General features: G+C 35.2%; 1 protein-coding gene across 1 annotated transcript in view; it reads right to left on the reverse strand.

The window, feature by feature from the left end:
• The window catches only part of LOC141544634 (uncharacterized), a 117,723-nt gene that overhangs the window by 69,330 nt on the left and 23,434 nt on the right, over positions 1-24,959 (reverse strand). Inside the window, exons 13-15 of the mRNA XM_074271029.1 lie at positions 24,272-24,571; positions 16,697-16,996; positions 14,355-14,654 (exon numbers count right to left, since the gene is read on the reverse strand). Of these exons, the coding sequence (XP_074127130.1) occupies positions 14,355-14,654; positions 16,697-16,996; positions 24,272-24,571 (900 nt within the window). The remainder of the gene's footprint in view (positions 1-14,354; positions 14,655-16,696; positions 16,997-24,271; positions 24,572-24,959) is intronic.

A 24,959-nucleotide genomic window follows, 5' to 3' on the forward strand; every position in this document is an offset into this window, starting at 1 on the left:
AGACAAAAAAACTTTTTTTATTTTTGCCTCCTACAGTCAAGTAGTAGATATGTGGTATGCATATGAAATATAATATATATATATATATATAAAATATATATAATAATTATATAATATATAATAAAATAAAATATATTAATTATTATACATGAACCTTTGGTTCATGTATAATACTTTAAATTGGGAGTACACATGCAGTATTGGATGAAGGCACATGAAAAAAAAAAGGAAAGGTCTAGGAAGTATAAAAATGCAATTTGAAATAAGGTGACCAAAGTACTAAATTAAAAAACAAACAAACAAACAAAAAAAACCTGAAGACTACATGATGGATCCTACATTAGTTGTAATTTTTGAAAAATATACTTATTCTCATACTTGTAAAGAAGGGTAAACAAGGAATAATACCATTTGCAGCATGTAAATCAAATTCTTCCACAAAAGGTACAATAAAAAATGAGGTAAAGGAAAGAGAAGATGATGAATGAAGATAATGTAACATATTTCTTTTCTTCCTTAATTATGAAATTATAAAGCTTACCAATTTTATTATAAGAATTATGAAATTATAAAACTTACCAAATTTTGGTTGCTCTTCAGTGACATACATAAAAGTCATTTTAAGAAATTGATAGTCAAGTTCACAGGGAGTTAATTACAAAGTTAATCCTCTCATGTAGCATCATAGCTTCCAAACAATGAGCAGGATAAATTCAACAAGTGTTCATAGGGTGGACAATTCTTTAATTATATAATATACTGGCAAATTCAGGCAATATATTTTCCATAAATACAAAATAAGAGTTAAAAACTGTAACATACACTGTTATCACAGAACTAAAGGGTTAGAAACAAATGTTCTGAATACATTCACTTAGAAGTACATATGCAGAATGAATAGTTGATAATATATTTTCATTTCTCTCAGTACCCACATTATCTACTGACACACTGCTATATCTGTGATCTGTCACTTTATCCATTTAAAAATTTCTTGATCCATTCTTTCCAGAAACAAGGTCTATAAAGGACATCTAAGGAATGATGGAAAAACCTTTCAATTTTGTAAGTAATTTTAAAAAGCATAACTATTCTAAATCTCTAAATATTAATTCAATATCACTGACTTATATAAGTCCCTTCAACATATGTAACTAAATATTTATGGAAAACCAAGCTTTTTACACAGATATTGATGAAAAATCAAAATTAGTTTATCATGTATCAGTCCAAAAAAAAGTCTTAAATTTTGTACTATAATAAGCTATAAAGTTAGCCTTAGTATATGTCAATCTACTCAAATACTAAAAATTGAAGGAATAGAATTTTGAAATGGAAAACAACTGCTTTCCTAACAGCATAAAACAAATATACTTTAGTAATACAAACATTTTAACTAATGAGCTTATTAATGTGTTTTTATGCTTTCAACTAGGCTAAAAAAGTCATCCTCTTTCTAGAGAGGACAGACAACTTGCCTAATATGTATTTAGCCTTAGTGGTTTTGTTTGTTTTTTTCCCTCCCTTCATTTATGTGCACAGCATTTCCTGATTGAGGAAGAAAATGATTCAATGGCTATGGACATGTGGAGCACATGTGACTGTTTAATTTCCAGTAGAGGAAGATAGCCTATATGATGCTAGAAGTGAAACATATTTGCTACTATGTGTATATTTTGTGTGTGCTTCATTGAAAATCACTTGACAGGAACAAATTACGATGAATGTTGGAGGGAGTGTGGAAAAACTGGGACACTGATGCATTGTTGGTGGAGTTGCGAAAGAATCCAACCTTTCTGGAGAGTAATCTGGAATTATAACCAAAAAGTTATCAAACTGTGCATACCCTTTGACCCAGCAGTGCTACTACTGGGCTTATATCCCAAGGAAATCCTAAAGAAGGGAAAGGGACCTATATGTGCCAAAATGTTTGTGGCAGCCCTTTCTGTAGTGGCTAGAAACTGGAAAATGAATGGATGCCCATCAACTGGAGAATATTTGGGTAAATTGTGGTATATGAATGTTATGGAATATTATTGTTCTGTAAGAAATGACCAACAGAAGGAATACAGAGAGGCTTGGAGAGACTTACATCAATTGATGCTGAGTGAAACGAGCAGAATTAGGAGATCATTATACACTTCAACAATGATACTATATGAAGATATATTCTGATGGAAATGGATATCTTCAACATAAAGAAGAGCTAATCCAATTCTAATTGATCAATGATGGACAGAATCAGCTACACCCAGAAAAGGAACACTGGGAAATGAGTATAAACTGTGAGCATTTTTTTTTGTTTTTCTTGCCAGATTATTTTTACCTTCTGACTACAATTCTTCCTTTGCAACAACAACAAAAAAATTCGGTTCTGCACATATATATTGTACCTAGGATATACTATAAGATATTTAATATGTATGGGAATGCCTGCCATCTAGGGGAGGGGGTAGAGGGAAGGAGGAGAAAAACTCGGAACAGAAGGAAGGACAAGGGATAATGTTGTAAAAAAAAAAAAAAAAAAAAAAAAAAAAAAAAAAAAAAAAAAAAAAAAAAACAATTACCTATGAATATGTACTGTCAAAAATGTTACAATTATAAAAATTAATAAAAAAAGGGAATCATTAAAGTGATTATTTTATTTTTCTGTACCTCAGAAATTAATGAAGTAGACAGTATATAACTGTTTGGTATGGGAAGTCACCCTTAGATTATCAGTTTCGAAAATATCTAGACCAATGAACTCATGGGACCTTAGGGGAAATGAATATTTATATATACTTCTTTTTTATTATTTGACATTTGATCTGTATTTAATTTATGAAAAATTCAGAAAAAAAATGGGTATTTTGTCTCAGTTGCATAAAAACTTACGATGGATTTTAGTGTCATGTAATAGGTATTCTGTTACATTAGCTGATCATGTTTGTAATGAATACACTTTTCAAAAAATCCAACAAATTGAGATATTGGGAAATCGCTGTCAGGAAAATGAGCTAACTTCAGAAAAGCTTTATGGAGTTTACACATGAGAAAGAGATTTCATCAGATGGCCTGAAAGGACACAAGACAGGACAACAAAGGAAAATGACCAAAATACTTTAGTGGAAAAAGGAGAGAGAAAACAAGCAGTATGACATAAAACTTCAAAGCTGAGTTAGAATCCTCCTGTCCAGGGCTTTAGGAGCCCCCAATTCTGCATCTGCTGAATGATTAGTGGTAACTGGTTCCTCTCTCTCTTTCCCCAGCAATTGGGGAAAATTTTGTTTTTAGTTTCTGTTTCATTCTTGGGTCACCCATATCCTTTCACTAGTTCAGTGGATTCTAGGGTCAGCAAAGTGGGCAACAAAGTATTCCCAGTACATCTGGAGCTTCTCATATTCTGTGTGAAAGGAAGAGACTCTTTACTTGCTCTCTCCCCCTGGTTCCAAGGAAGCCATCTTCCACTACCTGTTAGCAGGCACTTCCTGTTGCCTGCTCTTTTTTTCACTTTTGTCACCATTTACTGTCATCAGCCTACAGTACAAAAGTCTGAACAGAAACAGAACAATCTAGCCTTTAATCAGCAGCTCCTTAAGGTTTTTTAACAATGAGATTTTATAACCATTTTCTCTATTTTACATTTTATCTAAAAAGACACAGGGCATAAATAAACCCAAGTTTTCAGGATCTAGGGATGACAGAGATCAAAAAGTATGAGAGGCAGATCAGGAATGAGGAAGGTCCCAATTCGAGTTCTAATGTGAACCACAATAGACTATGAACAAAGCAGCACTTAAACTTTCAGTGCTCTACCATTCTGAGACAATTTCATGAAAACAGAGGTCTAGTTCTCTATCATCAAAAAGAATTATGTGGCACCTTCTCATACCATAGAAGTAGTTATCTGTATATCTAACCATATCTAAACTGAAAGTAGCTCATTGGCTTTACTAAAACCAAACACAATGCAAAGGCTGGATGGGTATTAAGAGAGATAATTCTTAAGAGCCAATCAGTCACTCTACATCATACATAGCTAACTGTGTTCACTCTCTTTGTCCATTGAAGGCTTCTCTCCCTTTCCAATACTATTTCTTATTTTTTTTTTCCTGTTCAGGCAACCCTTCTGTGATACTGCTTATAGGTCCTGTGAGTAGCACTAGGACTTCATGCAATTTTTTTTTCTGCTATGTATTTAATCATAGGCTCTATTCCATCCCCTATTTCTTCAGCTTCCAGATACCATTTTTCTTTTTCATTTTTTAAACAGAAAACACATGATCTACATAATATAATCTTATCTTCATGTTGTCCCAACAAAATACCACCTTGTATGTTTTGATTTTTAGATGCCAGCGTAGCCTATGTCTTGCAGCTCTTTCTAGAACACTCCCAGGGGCATACTGAGCAAATAAAATCATGAAGAAAATTGTTAGCAAGCTGACTGAAAATAGCACTCCTAAAGGTTTTCTGCTGATAAATTGTAAAGAATTTTCACCTGGAGAAAAATGAGGGTTCTACAGAAAATAAAATGTTTTTATAATATTTTCTTCAAAAGAACAACATCATCCTTACACTTTTTAAGTTTACTCTTCCGTCTTTTTTTGTTGTTGTTAATTTAGAGAGAGATTATTCAGGTAAACCATAGTGCTGCAGGCTGTGGTATAAACTTGTGAGTAATGATAGAAATCTAACTCAGGATGTTATCCTTATGATTGCCATAATTATATTACATAATACATATCAAATACTATTTTTCAAAACTCCACAGAAACTTCTTACTCCAAGGTTATCAATGATATCTTAAATGTTAAATTAGATAGACCTTTTCTAAGTCTTTACCTTTCATGTCCTTACATAGGTTCAGATGCTACCTGTTGTGCCACAGTTCTCTTTTATTAACCCTGACTCAGTTTCTGTAAATTGTCCTGCCTGGGTTTTCCTGTTTTGCCTCAGTTTATAACTGTTCTACTCAATCCTGTAAAACCACCCCTCCTTATTAATCAGAATATTTGATAAGGATAAAAGGTTTTAGAATATCAGAATGCCTCTCCCCATCCCAAGCTATGAGAAAATCAGGTACTGTCTTATCAAGATGCCTCTCCCCATCTCCAGTGTACCTCCCCCCTTATTATGTCCTCCTTCTCTCTGGTGGCTCACCTCAACCCTATCAGAGTCCTGGTCCTGCTCTCAGCACCCTGACTCTGCCCCTGCCTCAATCTACCTTCTATGTCTGAGCCACGTGTATATATGTCATTGAGAACTCAAGATTGTTTGCTGGATTCTTGGAGATGATAGTCTCACTCAGCCCTGGGACTAAACCTTGGATCCATTCGGTCCCAGTAAATCTCTCCCTTTCTAATAAAATATTAAATACTCTCTAATCTCTATCTTGCCTCAGTTTCTCCAGCATTACCTTTTGGAGGCTTTCCAGGGAGATATTAGAAAATGAGAGCAGGATTACAGAATAGACACATTTGGGTCTCTGCCTTGGGCCTCGAGCAGCTGGAGGTCAGAGTTCTTGGCCTGGGAGAGGCTGGCCCTCAGGATTTTTTCCAGAGCCTCTGCGATAGAGCAGTTTTCAGCCACAATTGTGTCTGATGCTTGATGGTGGACACCTCCATTTGACCAAGGGAGAATCTGGTTTCAAATCCTTGTAGGGTAAGTGTTCTGTCTGGTCTAACTGCTGGCAAATCTAGTTGGGCTGATGCCATACAACTCTAAGAAGTGCCAATAGAACACTATGTGGCACTCAATGGTTCTGAGTACCTTTTGATACTCTCTGGTTTTGAGTACCTTTTGGTACTAGCATGTTACCTCTGGGCCTTCTCTGTAAAGGCAGAGAAATGCACCAGAATGGGCCTGGAAGCCTAAAAAGGTTCCTGTTTGGATTCTGGGAGGGAAGACTCTTGAGCTACAACTTCCCTCAGGACTTAGATTCTAAGGTTTCCAGACAGCCCCTAGTCTGTGAGTTAAATGTTTTGTTTTATGTTATAACCGCACAGTCTATGTTTGTGTGATTTGTGTTCTTTGTTCTGTGTGACTTGTCTGTCCCGTTGGTTAAGAGCTCTTCTAAAGGTTTAAAAACAATGATTAAGGAATTTGGGAATTGGTTATTTCAATGTTGTACTCAGTATAAAATTTTGATTTTAAACTTTTAACTTGTTGCACTAATTTGTAAGTATTTTAAAACTGGCACTTGGGTTTTTCCTTGAAGTAGTTTAAAATTCAGGCTTGGCTTGGCTTGGGTTAGGCTGATAAGGTCTCTAGAGAACAAAAGGAGTTTATGCTAATTGCTTTGAAAGTCCAGCTTGGAGGCAACATTTGAATAGGAATTTTAGGATGATTCTGAAATTGTAGAAATAAGTTTACTATTGCCTTTGCATGCCAGATTTGTTCTAAGTATTCTTTTGGGCAGTTTTAAAATTGTGGGAAATAATTTTACTGTTGCCTATGCAGGCTAGATTTAGCTATCTTTAAGTATAATATTAAAAGAACAATAGCTTGTTAAAGAAATTCTGTCAACTTGCCTGAAAGGGGTCATATGCCTTTAATTAGGTAAAGAAGGATCTGACTTTTCTAAAGGCTCTGACTCTGGCCAAAGTTGGAGCTTAGGAAAAGTCCATTGGGAATAATGGCCACATGGGGCCAGAGAGAAAAAAAAAACAAAAAAACAAAAAAAAAACAACAAAAACCTATGATGTTTACTGAAATTCATTATTTGAAATATGATAGGAAAAGCAGCTTTATATTATTGGGAATTTAAAGCTGTATTTGATTGGATTTTAAGTTAAAATATAGATCATTAAAACAAAATGCCAGTAACTTACCTTCTGAAGTTGTGTTTGTATCTCCCTACTTACATGGTATCTTGCTTTCTAGAAGTATTGGATGATTTCTAAACTATGAGTTATGCCTTAAAAATTTGTAAGCTCTGTTGGGTATATGTATAAGTTTTGTGAATTTTGGTTCAAAGTTATTTGGGAATCATGAAGACTAAAGTTTTTTTTTAAAAAGTGTTTTAAAGACAGTGCAAGAAAGATTGATTTGCAAAAGTAATTAATAGTTTAAAGGGAGCATTTATTTAGAAAGGTTATTGGTTTGGGAGTGTTTAAAGTATGTCAGAGAAGGTTTGAGCAAGTAGGCATTGGGAGGAGAGAGGAGGGGGTGGACAGGAAGAGATGATGTGAGAGAAGGAGGAAGAGAGAAAAATGGCTTTTCAGAAACAGGGAACAAAAAGGCACAAATCCCTAGTGAATTTGCCATTTACAGTGGAAAAAAGAGATATCCCATGAGGTTGGAGCCTGTTATTCTGTTGGCAGAGTGTATCCTGTAGAAAATGGAACCCTAAAAAAGTTAGCTGTGAGAAGTTGGGGTGGGGAACATGGTGGAATGGGGGAAAGGTGACCACATGGAAAGGAACAATCTAATCCCCCTCCTCCCATTAAGATTGTGGCTTGTTTATTTTTAAACAAACTACAGCTCCTTACTGGTTCAAATATTAATTGCTTCTACTGTTTAAGTGATATTTTAAAGAATCTTTCAGATTCGTTTATGTAGAATTGGGTATTCTGTATAAGTTTAATTGATTCTATCCAAGGTCATTTAAAGAGTTTCTGAAAATATTAGTTTTTCTTTGTCCTTTTGAAAATATTTCTGTTATGAACAATATGCAATTTGGAATATTTGTCTATGTATTAAGTATTTTAAAGCAAAATTATTTGTATGTATGTTGTTCATTTATGAAACTGTCTTAGATATGAAAGAAGTGAACTTAATGAGAAATTCTTACTTTTATAAATATAAGGCTATGATAAATATGTGTTTAGGATTTACCTGAAACTTTGGTTAATGGGATTTGTTATTGGAAGTAAAATGTCTTGGGCTTATAGTTAATGCTATTTGGGAGTTTTAAAGCTCCATGCTCTCACAGTTAGTGGAACAATTAACTAAAGTACAAATGAATTAAAGCAATTTTATCCTGTTTTGCTGAAAGTTAAGTTTAAACTGCTTATATTATGTTATAGTTGTGCCCTGGCATTTTTTTTTTCCTCCTGTGACTGATTTCTATGATCAGAGCAATAATCAATAGAAACTGTTGATGCAATTCAATTATGTCATACCTTGCTATTTCCAATCTGGTTATATGTCATACTTTGCTGATCCAACCTGGTTATATGTAATCATTATATCAAAAATATGTGGGCAAATAAGTATTTAATCTGATCATCTATCTGTTACTGGATATTGTGTTTTTTTCAAGGTTTCTAGCTAATAAAAGGACAAAAGCATAACTGCTGTTTTATCTAATGGGACTATAGCTGACAGCCGTTTTCCAGTCCTATGAAGAAAACAAAGCTGCTGGTCAGTTCATATTGGCCTCTTCACATTTTGTATCAAACTATTCTAACCTTTATTTGTTAGAATGTGTTTTTTGTTCTAGATTTAGGTCAAATTACAGGTATTGATTTGCTTCTGGGACCTTTGATCATAATCAGCTTTGATTGTGAGCATGCCAGGCCACACCATATGTATCCCTTGCATGGACTGAAAGTCTCCTACCAGTGCCCAGCCTGATACAGTTTTGAATGAAGCTTCGTCCCTTACCCCAGATGGACTGATATGAAGGAATTTAGGAATTCTGATTGGGTCATCTATTGAAGAGACTTCAAAATTTGGCATGGATTTGTTAAAACTATGTAACTGTTGCTGTGTGTTTGAGGGATTTTTAGGAAACTTACTGTACTAGTCTGTTATGTATAAGAATTTTGATTGACTCTTGGGATTTATATGTGGAATCGTTATTTCACAATTCTTTTCCATGAGAAACCAAAAAAAAAAAAAAAAAAAAAAAAAGGAGGAAGAAAGAAACTGGTTAGGAAACTGGGGAAATTGATGTATTTTTCTTAGGTACTTCTGCCCCACCCCATTTAATTAGTTCAGATGGAGTTGGAAATTATTTGGATATTATCCCAAGACACCTATCTTGGGACTGGCAGACTCTCTGATCTATTTCTCCACTCCTGTTACCCCAGTTCCTTAATTAGTGCTTCAGCATTCTCAAAAGGACCTTGTAGTTTTGTATCAGGCCTCTAAAAGTTCGGGGTTTGCCTGCTTTGATCTGTGTTATACTCTGACACTCTGCTCAGAAAGCTTTTTCCTAATAGCAGCTCCTGTTCTATTGAGAAGGGAAAGGTGGACCTACTTTAGGCCCTACTTCTTCCCCTCTATGGAATCCCTGACAGAATTGGGGTGCTCCTCTTAGGATGGGCAGCAGGACTGTCTTGAGCACTGCTACTCGTTATATAAGCAGAGGCTGAGTTAAATTCACAAATGATCACAGACTTAACTCACAGTGAACTGTCCATCTCAAAGTGGATTCTCTGGCTGAGATGCTCCCCAACTGCAGAGGACCTGCTATTTCTGCAAGAGGGAGGCTTGTGTGCCTCCGTAAATGAGGAATGCTGTTTTTATGCTAATAACTCTGAGGTTATCAGGGAGAGACTTGTCCTTGCCATAAGTCTTTGAATTTTTCTAGTTTTAGTTTAATTTATTTGCTTTATTTGCTATATTTATTATTTTATTTGGGTTGGCCAAAATTATGGTGCTAAGACCTTCTAGAGGAATAATTCAATAATTTGAATATTCTGAAGAGAGAGAGTATGGAATGTTGTGCCACAGTTCTCTTTTATTATCCTGACTCAGTTTTCCTAAACTGTCTTGCCTCAGTTTCCCTAATTGTTCTGCCTCAGTTTATAATTATTCTGATCAATCCTGCAAAACTACCTCTACCTCTTAATCAGAATATTTCATAAAGGTAAAAGATCTTATACATTAGAATATCAGAATGCCTCTCCCCATTCCAAGCTATCAGAATATCAGATAGATTATTATCAAGATGCACCTCCCTATCTCTGGGGTGCCTCTCCCCATTATGTTACCCCCATATCCAGTGGCTCACCCACCCTGAGAATATTTGATAAAGATAAAAGATCTTAACACTGGGGAATGAGTTGTAAACTGTTAGCATTTTTTGTTTTTCTCCCCAGGTTATTTTTGCCTTCCGAATCCAATTCTTCCTTTGCAACAACAACAAAAAAATTCGGTTCTGCACATATATATTGTATCTAGGTTATACTATAACACATTTAATATGTATGGGAAATCCTGCCATCTAGGGGAGAGGGTGGAGGGAAGGAGGGGAAAATTTGGAACAGAAGGGAGTGCAAGGGATAATGTTGTAAAAAATTACCTACACATATGTAATGTCAAAAAAATGTTATAATTATAAAATTAATTTAAAAATTTTAAAAAAAAAAAGATAAAAGATCTTATACATTAGAATATCAGAATGCTTCTCCCCATTCCAAGCTATCAAAATATCAGATAGTATCTTATCAAGATGCCCCTCCCTATCTCTGGGGTGCCTCCCCCATTATGTTACCCCCATCTCCAGTGGCTCACCCACCCTGTCAGAGTCCCTAGCACCATGATTCTGTGCAGAATAGGTCATACCACACAACCTTCACATTTTGACAGAGTTATTAAATTGACTGGTCAAGGGAACATTGTCACTGTATACTTAAATGTCACCTCTTACTTGAAAAAGTCCCTCATATCATCTTTGTGAACAAATGACAAATACAAGCAAATACAAGCAGAAACACAAAGGACAAGAAGTATGTATAACTAAATGTCAGAATTTGTTAAGATTTTTTAAAATTTAAATAAAAGCTTAGAAGAACTTATAAAGAATTGTAGATGTCACAGATCAAACAAATCTACTGAAACAAAACCAACATAAATATTTAACCCTGAGTATAAAATAATTATATAATTCATAGATTTTTTGAGTGATACAATTAAAAATAATATTCCTTGCTGTCTTGTTTTCATTTCATCCAAGTTAATATCATTTAAATTGTTACTGGGAATCTTCACCTAACTAGGTCATTTAATCAATGGGAAAATATAAATTGAAATTTACCACAAAGGAAGTTACCTATGAATAATCTAAAAAGATTTTTTAAAAAGGGTTATTTATATGTGGATTTTATATGTAAATATTCAAACCTCAAGGTTTTAGGATTGGACAAAAAAAAAATTCAGAAATTAGAGTTAATTGCACAAAAGACAATTAGGACTCATTAGCACACAAACTTAGACTAGGCCCTTTCAGCATTTATAGAAGTTATACTAACTAGAGGAAAAAAATAATGCACTTGGTAAAAAAGACACGTCCTAGAGTCTGATCTGCTGAGAGAAGTAACCACAGGCAGTGAATTTTGTTATCACATGACTTAACCATTAATTTTGCTTACCTGTTACAATAAACATTGGAATATTAACAAATTGAGCAAATAATCTCTATACAATAAATTCAGAATATTAACCCCTAATTTTTTTCTGTATTCTGTCTTTCTCATTTTGTACAGGTGGCTCAGACTGCTTCCTGGAGACTACTTTTTGTAGGACAACTCCAACCTTAGAGCCAATATCAAGCACACTTCTAGTGTTAGCAGCAGTAACTTAAGCTGTGTCATTTTCTTTTAGGGGAATCTTTGCCAATTCTCTGGAGACTCCCTGATTTCTAGTCTTAGGCAGGGATTGCCCTTAGGCAAGGGTAATTGCTTGAATACCTCACATTCTTGGAACTTGTGGGACACTCCCTTTTCTGGGAATTACTTACAGAATCCCTTCTTGAAGCAACTGAAAAGTAAATATTTGAGTTCAATAGAACATCACTTTTATCCATCTAACATTATTTTTTTAATAGCTTGGCTCTCAAATTCCACTTATTCAGATGATTTCATTTTGCTTATTTCTGGCATTTGATCTATCTGTTAAGATATAAAAAACTCTCCAACAAGTCTTTGTTTTCAGTATTCAGCCTATCCTCCCTTTCATTGATCATGGCCTCTTTTGAAAATTTATCTCCATGTGGGGATACAAAGAAACTATTTCAATAGTTGGAGAAAAGTTTTTTTTTAAAGCCTTTTTTTCTTAAACTATATATATGATTATTCACAGTATGTGGAATTAGAAAATAAAATTTTAAGCTGATTTTTTTCAATCTGTGATTTATTTACAAAGAATTATTAAATGAGTAAAACCTAGGCTATTACCTTCTCTGACACTTATAGACTTAAAAGATTTCTAGGAAGAACACCTCAAAGTTTAGTGACTTCCCAGCATCACCAGACTACTATCAATTAAGAGATGAGATTTGAAATCATGTGTTTTTTGCTTTGAAACCAGCATTTTATCTACTATGATGCAATAGTTTTTGCAGAAAAGGCACACAATCCTTTCAGTGTAAGTGTTTTTGTGAAAGGATTATCAATTCTCCTAAGCATCATGGAATCTCTTTTCCAAATAAGTACTTCTTGAATTTCAGTATATATATTTTTCAGAATAAAGAATCTATTTGAAGACCAACCTTTAAACTTTCCTTCCTTTTACCTTACAAATTTGGCCAAAAAAAAAAAAAAAAAAAAAAAAGGGGGAGAGATTATAACTTTTTAAAATATTCTGTTATGATAAAACTACTTGTGTACTAATTTGAAATGTGCAAACATAGGATCATGATCCATGAAAGGGACAAATATAAGGGAATATGGAATAAACATTTAATTTTAAAGTTTCTTTCCTGTTTTGCTTAATTATGGCATCTCCATTTTACTACCACTATTTACCATGTCTAATAATTATTATAATTATTTACAGTCATTCCAAAAACTTTTTTTTCTGGTTTGGGGCCTAAAACTCTATAGAAACTTCTTACTCCATGGTATCTTAAGTACTAAATCAGATAAACTTTTTCTAAGCCTTTACCTGTCTCATCCTTACAAAGGCTCAGATGCTACCTTGCTAGGAAAATTCTTTAGATGGTTTTTGTTGCTAATCTCATCCAATTCTCAGGATGTCATTGGGAAGTGCAGAGAATAGTCATACCACACTAGCTTCACATTTTGACAGAGTTACTAGATTGATTGTCATTGTATATCTAAATTTCATCCAGTACTTAAAAAAATCCCTCATATCATCTTTGTGTGCAAATGACAAACACAAGCAGAAATTCAAAATACAAGAAGTATGAATAAGTAAATGTTTTCCAGGATTTGTTAGATTTTAAAAATTTAAATAAAATCTTTTTTTTTTTTTGACATTAAAATCAGTCTCATTTAATTTATTGTCATATTTAGCAATTGCATGCTTGTTTGCTAACATTCTCCAAATATATATATATTTTATTTTTTATTAATGTTTATAATTATAACATTTTCTTTGTCAGTACATATTCATAGGTAATTTTTTTTTTTTTAACAACATTATCCATTGTACTCTCTTCTGTTCCAAATTTTTCCCCTCCTTCCCTCCACCCCCTCCCCTAGATGGCAGGCATTCCCATACATATTAAATATCTTATTGTATATCCTAGGTACAATATATATATGCAGAACCGAATTTTGTTGTTGTAGTTGCAAAGGAAGAATTGTATTCGGAAGCTAAAAGTAATCTGGGAACAAAAACAAAACAAAACAAAACAAAAAAAAAACATGCTCAGAGTTTACACTCATTTCCCAGTGTTCCTTCTCTGGGTGTAGCTGATTCTGTCCATCATTGATCAATTGGAATTGGATTAGCTCTTCTCTATGTTGAAGATATCCACTTCCATCAGAATACATCCTCATACAGTATAAATAAAATCTGAACAGATATTTTACACGGACATGTAAGAAATCTACTGAATGAAAACCAACATAATCATTTAACCCTGATTATGAAATAATTATAAAATTCATAGATTTTTTATACAATTAACAGTAATATTCCTTGGTATCTAGATTGTACTTCATCCAAGTTAATGTTACTGAAATTGTTACTCGGAATCTTCACCTCACCAGCTCATTTAATCAATGGGAAAATTTAAATTGACTCAATTTACCACTGAAGAAGTTAGCTATAAATAATGGAAAAAGATTAAAAAAAAAAAAAAAAGGTTATTCATCTATAGATTTTATTTGGGAATATTCAATCTCAAGGTTGTAGAATTAGAAGCATTAAAAAAAGGTATTCAGAAACTAGAATTAATTGCTCAAAAGACAATTAGCACACATTACCACATAAATTTAGACTAGGCCCTTTCAGCATTTGTAGAAATTCCATTGATTAGAGAAAAAAAATCAATACACTTTGTAAAAATGGCACTTCCTGGAGTCTGATGTGTTAAAGCAGTAACCACAGGAAGTGAATTTTGTTATCACATGACTTAATCATTAATTTTGCTTACCTATTCCAATGAGCATTGGAATGTAAGAAATGGAGCAAATAATCTATATAAAATAAGTCACAATATTAGACCCTACCTTTTTTCTGTATTCTGTCTTTCTTGTTTTGCACAGGTGGTTCAGACCGCTTCCTGGGGACTGGTTTTTGTAGGACAACTCCAACCTTAGAGCCAGTGTCAGGCCCACTTCTAGTGTTAGCTGCAGCTTCAGCTGTGTAATTTTCTTTTAGGAGAATCTTTACCATCTCTGTGGAGACTCCCTGATTTCTAGTCTTAGGCAGAGATTGGCAAGGGTAGTATCTTGAATACCCCACATCCTTGGAACTCGTGGGACACTCACTTTTCTGAGAATTACTTACAGAGTCCCTTCTTGAAGCATCTGAAAAGTAAATATTTGAGTTCAATATAACATTTTTATCCACCTGACATTTTTTTCATAGCTTGGCACTCAAATTCCACTTAGATGATTTCATTTTGCTTATTTCTGGCATTTGATCTGTTAACATATAAAAAAATCTCCAACAACTCATGGATCATGGCCTCCAACTCTCTTTTGAAATTTTATCTCCATGTGGGGATATAAAGAATGTTTGTTATATTGAAATAGTTTTTTAAAGCCTTGTTTTTCTTAAAATATACATTTCATTATTTATAATATCTGGAATTAGAAAATAGAGTCTTAAGCTATATTTTTTAACTTGTGGTTCATTTACAACGAATTATTAAATGAGTAAAACCTAGGTTTTACCTTCTCTGAAATTTACAGACTTAAAAGATCCCTAGGAAGAACACCTCAAAGTTTAGGGACTTCCTAACATCACCAGACTAGTATCAATTAAGAGATGAGATTTGAAAGCATGTGTTTTTTGCTTTGAAACCAGAATTTTATCCACTATGATGAAATACTTTCTGCAGAAAATGCACACAATTAACGTCCTTTCAGTATAAGGTTTTTGTTTGTTTGTTTGTTTGTTTGGTTGGTTGTTTGGTGAAAGGACTATCAATTCTTCTAAGCATCATGGAATCTTTATTTCCAAATAAGTACTTCAATTTCAGTATATATATTTTTCAAAATAAAGAACCTATTTGAAGACCAGCCTTTAAACTTTTCTTCCTTTACCTTACAAATTTGACCAAAAAAAAAAAAAAAAAAAAAAAAGTAGAGATAATAAGTTTTTAAAATATTCTCTGTTAAAATATGATAAAACTATACATATGCACTAGTTTGAAATGTGCAAACATAGGATTATGATGCATGAAAGAGACAAATTTAAGGGAATATGCAATAAACATTTAATTTTAAAGTTTCTTTCCTGTTTTGTTTAATTATGACATCTCAATTTTACTACCCCTATTTACCATTATTTACCATAAATATGATTATTTATAGTTACTCCAAAATTAATTTTTTTTCTGGTATGGGGCCTTAAACTCTACAGAAACTTCTTACTTCAAGGTTATTAATGGTATCTTAAATGATAAATCAGATAGACTTTTTTTAAGTCTTTACCTGTCTTATCCTTACATAGGCTCAGATGCTACTTTGCTAGGAAAATCCTTTCCGTGGTTTTTGTTGCTATCTCATCAAATTCTCAGGATTTCATTGGGAAGTGCAAAGAAAAAATGTGTGCTTCAAATTTTGAGAGTTACTAGATTGACTGTCATAGTATATCTAAATTTCAGCCAGTACTTGAAAAAGTCCCTCATATCATCTTTGTGTGTAAATGACAAATACAAGCATAAAAACAAAATACAAGAAGTATGAATAACTAAATGTTTTCCAGTTTTTGTAGGATTTTAAAAATTTAAATAAAAGCTTAACAGAACTTTTAAAGAATTATAGATGGCACTGATGAAACAAATCTACTGAATCATTTGGAACCAACATGATCATTTAATCCTAATTAGGAAGTAATTATACAATTCATAGATTTTTGAGTGATACAATTAACAGTAATATTCCTTGGGGTCTTGATTGCACTTTATCCAAGTTAATGTCATTGAAATTGTTACTTGGAATCTTCACTTCACCAGGTCATTTAATCAATGGGAAAATTTAAATTGACTCAATTTACCACTGAAGAAGTTAGGTATAAATAATCGAAAAATATTAAAAAAAAAAGGTTATTCATCTATGGATTTTATATGGGAATATTCAATCTCATTCAATCTCAAGGTTGTGGAATTAGAAGCATTTAAAAAAACTATTCAGAAATTAGAATTAATTGTTCAAAAGACAATTAGCACACACTAGCATATAAATTTAGACTAGGACCTTTCAGCATTTATAGAAGTTCCACTGGTTAAAGAAAAAAAATCAATGCACTTGGTAAAAATGGCACTTCCTGGAGTCTGATGTGTTAAAGCAGTAACCACAGGAAGTGAATTTTTTCACATGACTTAATCATTAATTTTGCTTACCTATTCCAATGAGCATTGCGATGTAACAAATAATGAGTAGTTCAGACTCCTCCTTGGAGAAGGCTTTTTGTAGGACTACTGTAACATTAGAACCAGTGTCAGGCCCACTTCTAGTGTCAACTGCAGATTCAGCTGCTTCATTTCCTTTTAGGTGAATCTTTACCATCTCTGTGGAGACTCCCTGATTTCTAGTCTTAGGCAGAGATTGGCAAGGGTAATTACTTGAAAACCCCACATTCTTGGAACGTGAGGGATGCTTGCTTTTCTGCGAATTACTTACAAAATCACTTCTTGAAGCATCTGAAAAGTAAATATTTTAATTCAATATTACTTCACTTTTATTCACCTAACATTTTTTTCGTAGCTTGGCACTCAAATTCCACTTATTCAGATGATTTCATTTTCCTTTTTTCTGGCATTTGATCTGAAAAGATATAAAAACTCTTCAACAACTCTTTGATTTCATTATTTGGCCTGTTCTCTTTTTCATGGATCATGGCCTGTTACTCTCTTTTGAAATTTTATCTCCATGTAGGGATACAAAGAATGAATTATTGAAATAATTGGGGAAAGGTTTTTTTTTTTTTTTAAAAGCCTGTTCCCCTTAAAATACATATTTGATTTTTCTCAATATCTGAAATTAGAAAATAGAGTCTTAAGCTAATTTTATTTAACCCGTGACTTATTTCTAAAGAATTCTTAAATGAGCAAAACCTAAGGTATTACCTTCTTGTAAAGGGCTAGAACTCAGCAAATGCACTTGGATAATGGAACATGTGAGACTAATTGCCAATTGGACAGTTAATAGAGAACTGTTTGAAGGTTGACCCTCCCCAGCTATTCTGTGTTGACTTAATTGGTGGGACAAAGAAGGGGAAGTGACGTGTGTGGGGGGAGTAGGAGGAGGAAATTGAGAAGCTCTCGCTTCTTGTGTGTGGAGATTGTTAAATCTAATCCCCTGTCCTTAACAGTAAAAGATCAAGAATAAAGACGTTTAGTGATCCTGTGCTCCAGCTGATTTCTGGGAAGACAGAATTCCTGCATTTTGGCCCCCAACATGGGACCAGCACCTTACTTCCACCAAAGTCCTCCAGTGACAAGGAGATTAGATGAGTATTCCATTAGACAAATAAGGAACTTACCTTGTTAAGGACTAAACCAGTAATCTCTAATAGCTGAGATGGGGCAGATGTTAGATATAGACATTCCGTCGACCTCAGCTGACCTTGCTCCAACCCCAGCCCCTGCTCCAGCCTCACCTAGTAGTGTTCTATAGAGGATATAATTAAGATAATTGAGGAGAAGAGTTTACTTATAACCTGCCTACAGATTGATAAGCTCTTAGACACATTGAAACGCACGTCCCCTTGGTTCTTAAAGGAAGAAAAACTTACTGTCCATAACTGGAAGCTAGTGGGACTTCAACTGAAATAATTTTATGCAAAAAATGGGTCTCATTCAATTTCTGCAGAGGTGTTTTATATATACAACGTAGTTGAATTAGACTTAAACTATCGAACAAGTTATAGGAGAAGGAAAAGTTTTAAAAATGAACAGAGAAGGAAGTGTGAGGGAAAAAAAGATATACGATAAGCAATCTCAAAACCTTGCTGGAGGGTAAGGGGATTTGAATGAGGAATCAGGGTGTGTTGACTCTGATTGTCCTGAAGAGACTTCAATCCAGCCTAGAGAGCAGATTATTGATCAACCCACATGAACTCCACCTTCAGGGACAGAGGGAGGAGCAGTAGTGGGAGGGGCAATGATATTATCAGCACCTCCCCCCCAGCAATCACCAACCCCCATAACTAGATTACAGAAAAGGTTTTTTGAAGTGATTAAAGATGGAAAAGAAATAGATAATGATTTCAAACTTCAAATTTTTCCTGTGATTCAACAGCATAATTCTGCATGTCAAGAAAGTAGAAGATATGCTCCTTTTAATATGGATGTCCTTAAAGGCCTGAAAAAAAGCTGCACTCCCTTTGGGGCTACATCAGATTATGTTAAGAAGTTATTACACAATTTAGTTTATGAAGCCCTAACCCCTAGTGATGGGAAAGTCATTGCAAAGTTGTGCTTAGAACCTGGACAAAACTTGTTGTGGCTTTCTGAATATAGTGAGCTATGTAGGATTCAAGCCCAACAAAATAGTCGAAGTGGAGTTAATACTTCAATTACCTGTGACCTACTAACAGGTGCAGGTTCTTATACAGATGCTTCAGTACAGATTAATTACTCCATAACAGCATTTGAGCAAATTGCTGCTACTGCTATCAAAGCATGGGCTTCTCACACCAGTAAAAATGACAAGGGTGAGACCTTCACAAAAATTGTACAAGGACCAAATTAACCCTTTACTGATTGTGGCATGTTTGCAGACAGCTGTCATACAGACTAATGGTGAAAGTGTAGTAACAGACAGTTTGGTAAGGCAACTTTTAGAGAAAATTCCAATGAGGTTTGTAGAAGGATTATACTAGGACTACACAGGGATTCTCCTTTAGACGAGATCATAAGACACTGTGCCACAGTGGGCACAAATACCTTTTATAGCCAGGCTATGACACAGACTTCCCAAGATCCCAACATTGGAAGACAGGGTCCCTTTTGGCAAGGGACTTCCAGAGAGACTCGTCAATACTTTCAATGCAGTAAAGTAGGGCATCTGAAAGCTCAATGTTGGCATAGAGACAGAGTGAGAAAACAGGCTGGGAGAACAAGACCCAAAAACCCCATGTCCAAAATGCAACAGAAGACTCCACTGGCCATCAGAATGTAGTCTGATTCAGGGAAACGGGATGAGGGGCCCAGTTCCAGGGCCCCAGGCAAAAAACACTTGGGGCATGATGGCAGCCCATGCCACACCCAGAGAGTGCCTGCAAGTCCAATACCCAGACATGACCAATCAGCCAGGAAGCCATCTGATGGGAGAAAGGGACTACAATTAGGGAGGATAGAGTTATATGCAGACAAGTGAGATACCCCCCAGAGAGGTGAAATCTGTTCCTCTCCAGCCTATGGATCCCTTGCCTCCAAGCACAGTAGTCTTGACCATTTCACCTTCTGATAGTACTTACAAAACAGTGTCCATCCATAGACTGATGTGGGAAACTGGGGAATGTGTAGATAATATCCCAGTCACTAACACAGGTAGACAATGTGTGACTTATCAACCAGGGAAGTAATAGCATTGGGTTTATTGATACAAGCAATCTGGTGACAGTCAGCCACGTTCTGACTCCAAGCAACAAAACCCAGGAATATACTGGAAAGCAGATGTGACAGCTGACCGACCTATGCTCACCATCTATATAAATGGCATAGCATTAGAAGGACTGGTGGACACAGGTGCAGATCGCACAGTCATTAGAGGTGCCAACTGGCCCAGTCACTGGCCAAAGACTAAGGCAGACACCTACATGTCTGGGGTAGGAGGATCAATAGCAGCTGAAGTTAGTGTGCCACAAGCAATAAAAACAGACAATGGACCTGCATATACTTCTAAACATTTTGCACACTTTTGTGCACAGTATAAGATTTTACATACCACTGGCATACCCTTTAATCCGCAAAGTCAGGCAATAGCAGAGAGAAGAAACAGAGATATTAAGACACTCCTCCAAAAACAAAAGAAAGGGGGAGCCACAGGCAAGCCTAGAGAACTTCTAAGTTTAGTTCTCTATACCATTAATTTTTTAAATTTTTGACAAAGATGCACTGGCTCCGGCAGACAGGTTTTATAACCCACCGGAAGGGCAGTGTCCAGTGTGAGCAGTTCCACTGTCTTTAGATAATCACCAAGTGATGTGTAGAGACCCAGAAAGTGAAGAATGGAAGGGACTATATAGGTTAACTGCTTGGGGAAGAGGGTTTGCTTGTATCTCCACAGAAGGAGAAGGAATCAGATGGGTGCCAACGAGCCATATTCTCCTTGTCCATCGGAGAGAGATGGAGCAGACCCTTGAAATGGAGGAGAAGACCCAAGAAACATGGGGTAGTTCCGTTGCTGACTGTGCCCACCACTGAAAGAGCCTGGCAGATAAGGTGTTTGACTCATGGACATCAAAAATTTTGGAACTTGAAAATCCTCAGGAATCATTGGATTCTCTGAGACATGAGACTTTTGTAGGACTTGAAAGTCTCAGGAATCACTGGTTTCTCTGAGGCATCATAAGACTGATGCGGGGACTTCAAAAACTTGTGGGGATCATTGGATTCCCTAACACGTGAAGCAATGGACAATAAATTTGTTTTGGACTATCTCTTGGTTACTGAAGAAGGCATAAGTGTGACTGATGTTTGCATACCCTCCTTCTAGGAATTCTGGAAATCTTTTTAAAAACCGTGTTGATTTGTATTGTTTGTTATATCACTAATTGCATGTACAATTCATGTTTGTTACACCACATCGAATCTGCACTGACTGGGGGGAGAGTCATCGCTAATAGTCTCTGCGTTATTTCTATGTGCTTGTGTAATAACTCCCATGCTGCTGGGTTTGTGCATACTTGTCTCTAATAAGGCCCTTCAACCCAGAAACCCGCTAGCAATCCCCACTACTCTTTGGTGCTTTTCATCTCCCTTCCTGAGATGGGGGGGGGCTTGAACACCTCCTTTTTGGGGTTCTCACCTCCCTGAAAAGTCAGGGATGACCACCTGTGGTCTAAAACAAAAGAAAGCAGGAGATGTAAAGGGCTAGAACTGAGCAATGCACTTGGATAATGAAGCACATGAGACTAATTGCCAATTGGACGGTCCCCTATTAACTTGTTTGAAGGATGACCCTCCCCAGCTATTCTGTGCTCACTTGATTGTTGGGACAAAGAGGGGGGAGTGACATGTGTGAGGGGAGTAAGAGGAGGAAGAGGAAATAGAGACATCTCTCTCTTGGCAGTTGAGGGAAGAAGGTGTGTGTGGAGGTTGCTAGATCTAATCCCCTGCCCTTGACTGTAAAAGATCAAAAATAAAGACAGTTAGTGATCCTAACTCCGGCTGATTTCGGGGAATACAGAGTTCAAACACCTTCTCTGAAACTTATAGGATTAAGAGTTACCTAAGTAGGACACTTCAAAGTTTAGTGACTTCCCATCATCAATTAAGAGATGAGATTTGAAATTATGACTTTGTTTTGAAACCAGCATTTTATCCACTATGCTGAAATAATTTTTTACAGAAAATGCCCACAAGTAGCATCCTTTCAGTGTATGTTGTTTTATGAAAATAATGAGGTCTACAATTCAGTGTTCCTGATCAGGGAATTATGAGGTTACATTTCCTTGTGAGGGAGTTAAGGATGAGATTAGGGGTCCTGTTGGTCAAGGAGTTAAATGATGAGCCTACTGGCAGGTTGAGAGTTCAGGGAACCAAATGAAGAGGTTTGCCTCCTTTCATTTCCCCTAGGTTTCAGGGCAGGTAGAGAACTGTGGGAACCCCCTTCTGGCAGGCAGAGGTAGTGTGTAAAGGAATATACAAATCTGAAAACCTAGACTGATAAAAGAAGTTTATTAATGGCATTGGGAAGTCAGCATTTCCTAGGCATGAATAGTCAGAATGAATTCTTTAGTGGCAAGAGTTTCTAGTAGAGGAGTCCTGGCAGAGAAGTAAAGTTTCTAGCATAGATATCTGAATAGAGAGGAAATAGTTGAGAAAGAGAGAGGGTAAGGCTGAAAGAGAATATCTTTTCAGTGAGCAGAGGTTGCTGCTATGCCAGGAAGAGAAGTTCCTTGGCATTTTAGTCCTCAGCAAGAACTGAGAACCAAGTTGGCTTATTTTATAATTGTGTCCTTGGCTACAAGCTGGGGTTTGCTCTTTACTGGGGGGCTGGGTGCAGCTTGAGCTGAAATTAGAATAGAGAATTTTAGAACTGTTTATAAGTGTTTCTAGGCTGATCTTTACTTCACTGGGAAGCTTAATCAGTAGTGATTGTTATCAATGGGGGTGGTGCTCATCTCTAACAGAGATAAGAGAAGGAAGCTGTTTGCCATGTTTCCCTTTAGGGGCGGGGGTCTTTTACTGAGGCAGGATTCATTGAGAATCTTTCCTTATTAATTAATTAATGAGCTTCCCAAGTGCTTCACCTTCTGGCTCACTTAAAAGTCAGAGAGAGAGAGCAAGAGAAAGAGTTTTTGGGCTCCCCTCATCAAAAAGACTATCAGTTCTTCTACTCATCATGGAATCTGTTTTCCAAATAAGAACTTCTTCAATTTGAAGAAAAACCTAGGTATATATTAGCCTTTAAACTTTCCTTTCTTTTACCTTACAAATTGGGCCACAAAAAAAAGAGTCCATAACAGTTTAAGTATTCTCTCTTAAAATATGATATACATATGTACTTGTTTCAAAATATACAAATATAGGACCATGATCCATGAAAGGGACAAACATAATAGAATACAAAGTAAACATTTAAAGTTTCTTCCCTCTTTTCCTTAATCATGGCATCTCCAGTTTACTCTGCAATATCTACCCCTATTTACCATGGTAAAAAGTATTATAATCATTTATAGTTACTCCAAAAACTATTTTTTTCTGATTTGGGGCCTAAAACTCTACAGAAACTTCTTATCAATAGTATGTTAAATGCCAACTCAGATAGACTTTTTCTAAGTCTTCACCTTTTATGTCCTTACATAGGTCTCAGATGCTCGCTTGCTATGAAAATCTCTTTAGATAGTTTTTGTTCCTAATCTCATCCCATTCTCAGAATTTGATTGGGGAAGTATAAAGAATACATCATAGGACACTAGGTTCATTGCCATTGTATACTGAAATTTCAACTAGTACTTGAAAAAGTTCCTCATATCATCTTTGTGAACAAATGACAAACACAAACAGAAACACAAAATACAAGAAGTATGAATAAATGTTTGTCAGAATTTGTTGGATTTTAAAAATTTAAATAAAAGCTGGTCAAATTCGCACTGGTCAAACAAATCTACTGAAACAAAACCAACATAAAACATAAAAAAATCCTGAGTATGAAATGATTACATAATTCAGAGATTTTTAAGTGATACAATTTACAGTAATATTCCCTGCTATCTTGATTGAATTTCATCCAAGTTTATGTCATTGACATTGTTAATGGAAATCTTCACCTAACCAAGTCATTTAATCCATGGGAAAATTTAAATTGATTCCATTTACCATTGAGGAAGTTAGCTATGAATATGTAAAAAGATAGAAAAAAAGAAAAAGGTCATTCATAGTTGGATTTGATATGGGAATATTCAAACCTCATGGTTGCAGGATTAGAAACATTTCAAAAAAAAAAGATTTAGAAATTAGTGGTAATTGCACAAAAGACAATTAGGACATATTAGCACATAAATTTAGACTAGGCTTTTTCAGCATTTATAGAACTGTTAAACTGATTAGAGGAAAAAAAATCAAAGCACTTGGTAAAAAGGCACTTCCTAGATTCTGACCTACTTAGAGCAATAAACACAGGCAGTGAATTTTGTTATCACATGATTTAGCCATAAACTTTGCTTACCTATTCCAGTGAGCATTGGAATGAACCAAATTGAGCAAATATTCTACATATAGTAAATTCAGAATATTAACCCCTACCTTTCTTCTGTTTTCTGGCTTCCTCTTTTTGTACAGGTGGTTCAGACTGCTTGCTGGGGACTGGTTTCTCCCAGGCAACTCCAATCTCAGAGCCAGTATCAGGCCCTCTTCTAGTGTCAGCTGCAGGTTCAGCTGCTTCATATCCTTTTAGGTGATTCTTTACCATCTCTGTGGAGACTCCCTGATTTCTAGTCTTAGGCAGAGATTGGCAAGGATAATTACTTGAAAACCTCACATGCTTGGAACTTGAGGGATGCTTGCTTTTCTGCGAATTACTTACAGAGTCCTTTCTTGAAGCATCTGAAAGTAAATATTTAAGTTCAATAGTACATCACTATTATCCACCTGATATCATTTTTTTCATAGCTTGGCACTCAAATTCCACTTATTCAGATAATTCCATTTTCCTTTTTTCTGGCATTTGATTTATCTGTAAAGATATAAAAAATTGTCCAACAAGTCTTTGATTTCAGTGTTCGGCCTATCCTCTTTTTCATGTATCACGGCCTCTTACTCTTTTTTTTGAAATTTTATCGCCTTGTAGGGATAGAAAAAATGAATTATTGAAATAGTTGGGGAAAAGTTTTTGTTTTTTTTTTTTAAGTTTTTTCCCTTAAAATACATATTTGATTTTTCTCAATATCTGAAATTAGAAAATAAGAGTCTTAAACTATTTTTTTTTTTTCTC

This window comes from Sminthopsis crassicaudata, chromosome 5 (genome assembly GCF_048593235.1).
Source record: "Sminthopsis crassicaudata isolate SCR6 chromosome 5, ASM4859323v1, whole genome shotgun sequence".
Taxonomy (NCBI): domain Eukaryota; kingdom Metazoa; phylum Chordata; class Mammalia; order Dasyuromorphia; family Dasyuridae; genus Sminthopsis; species Sminthopsis crassicaudata.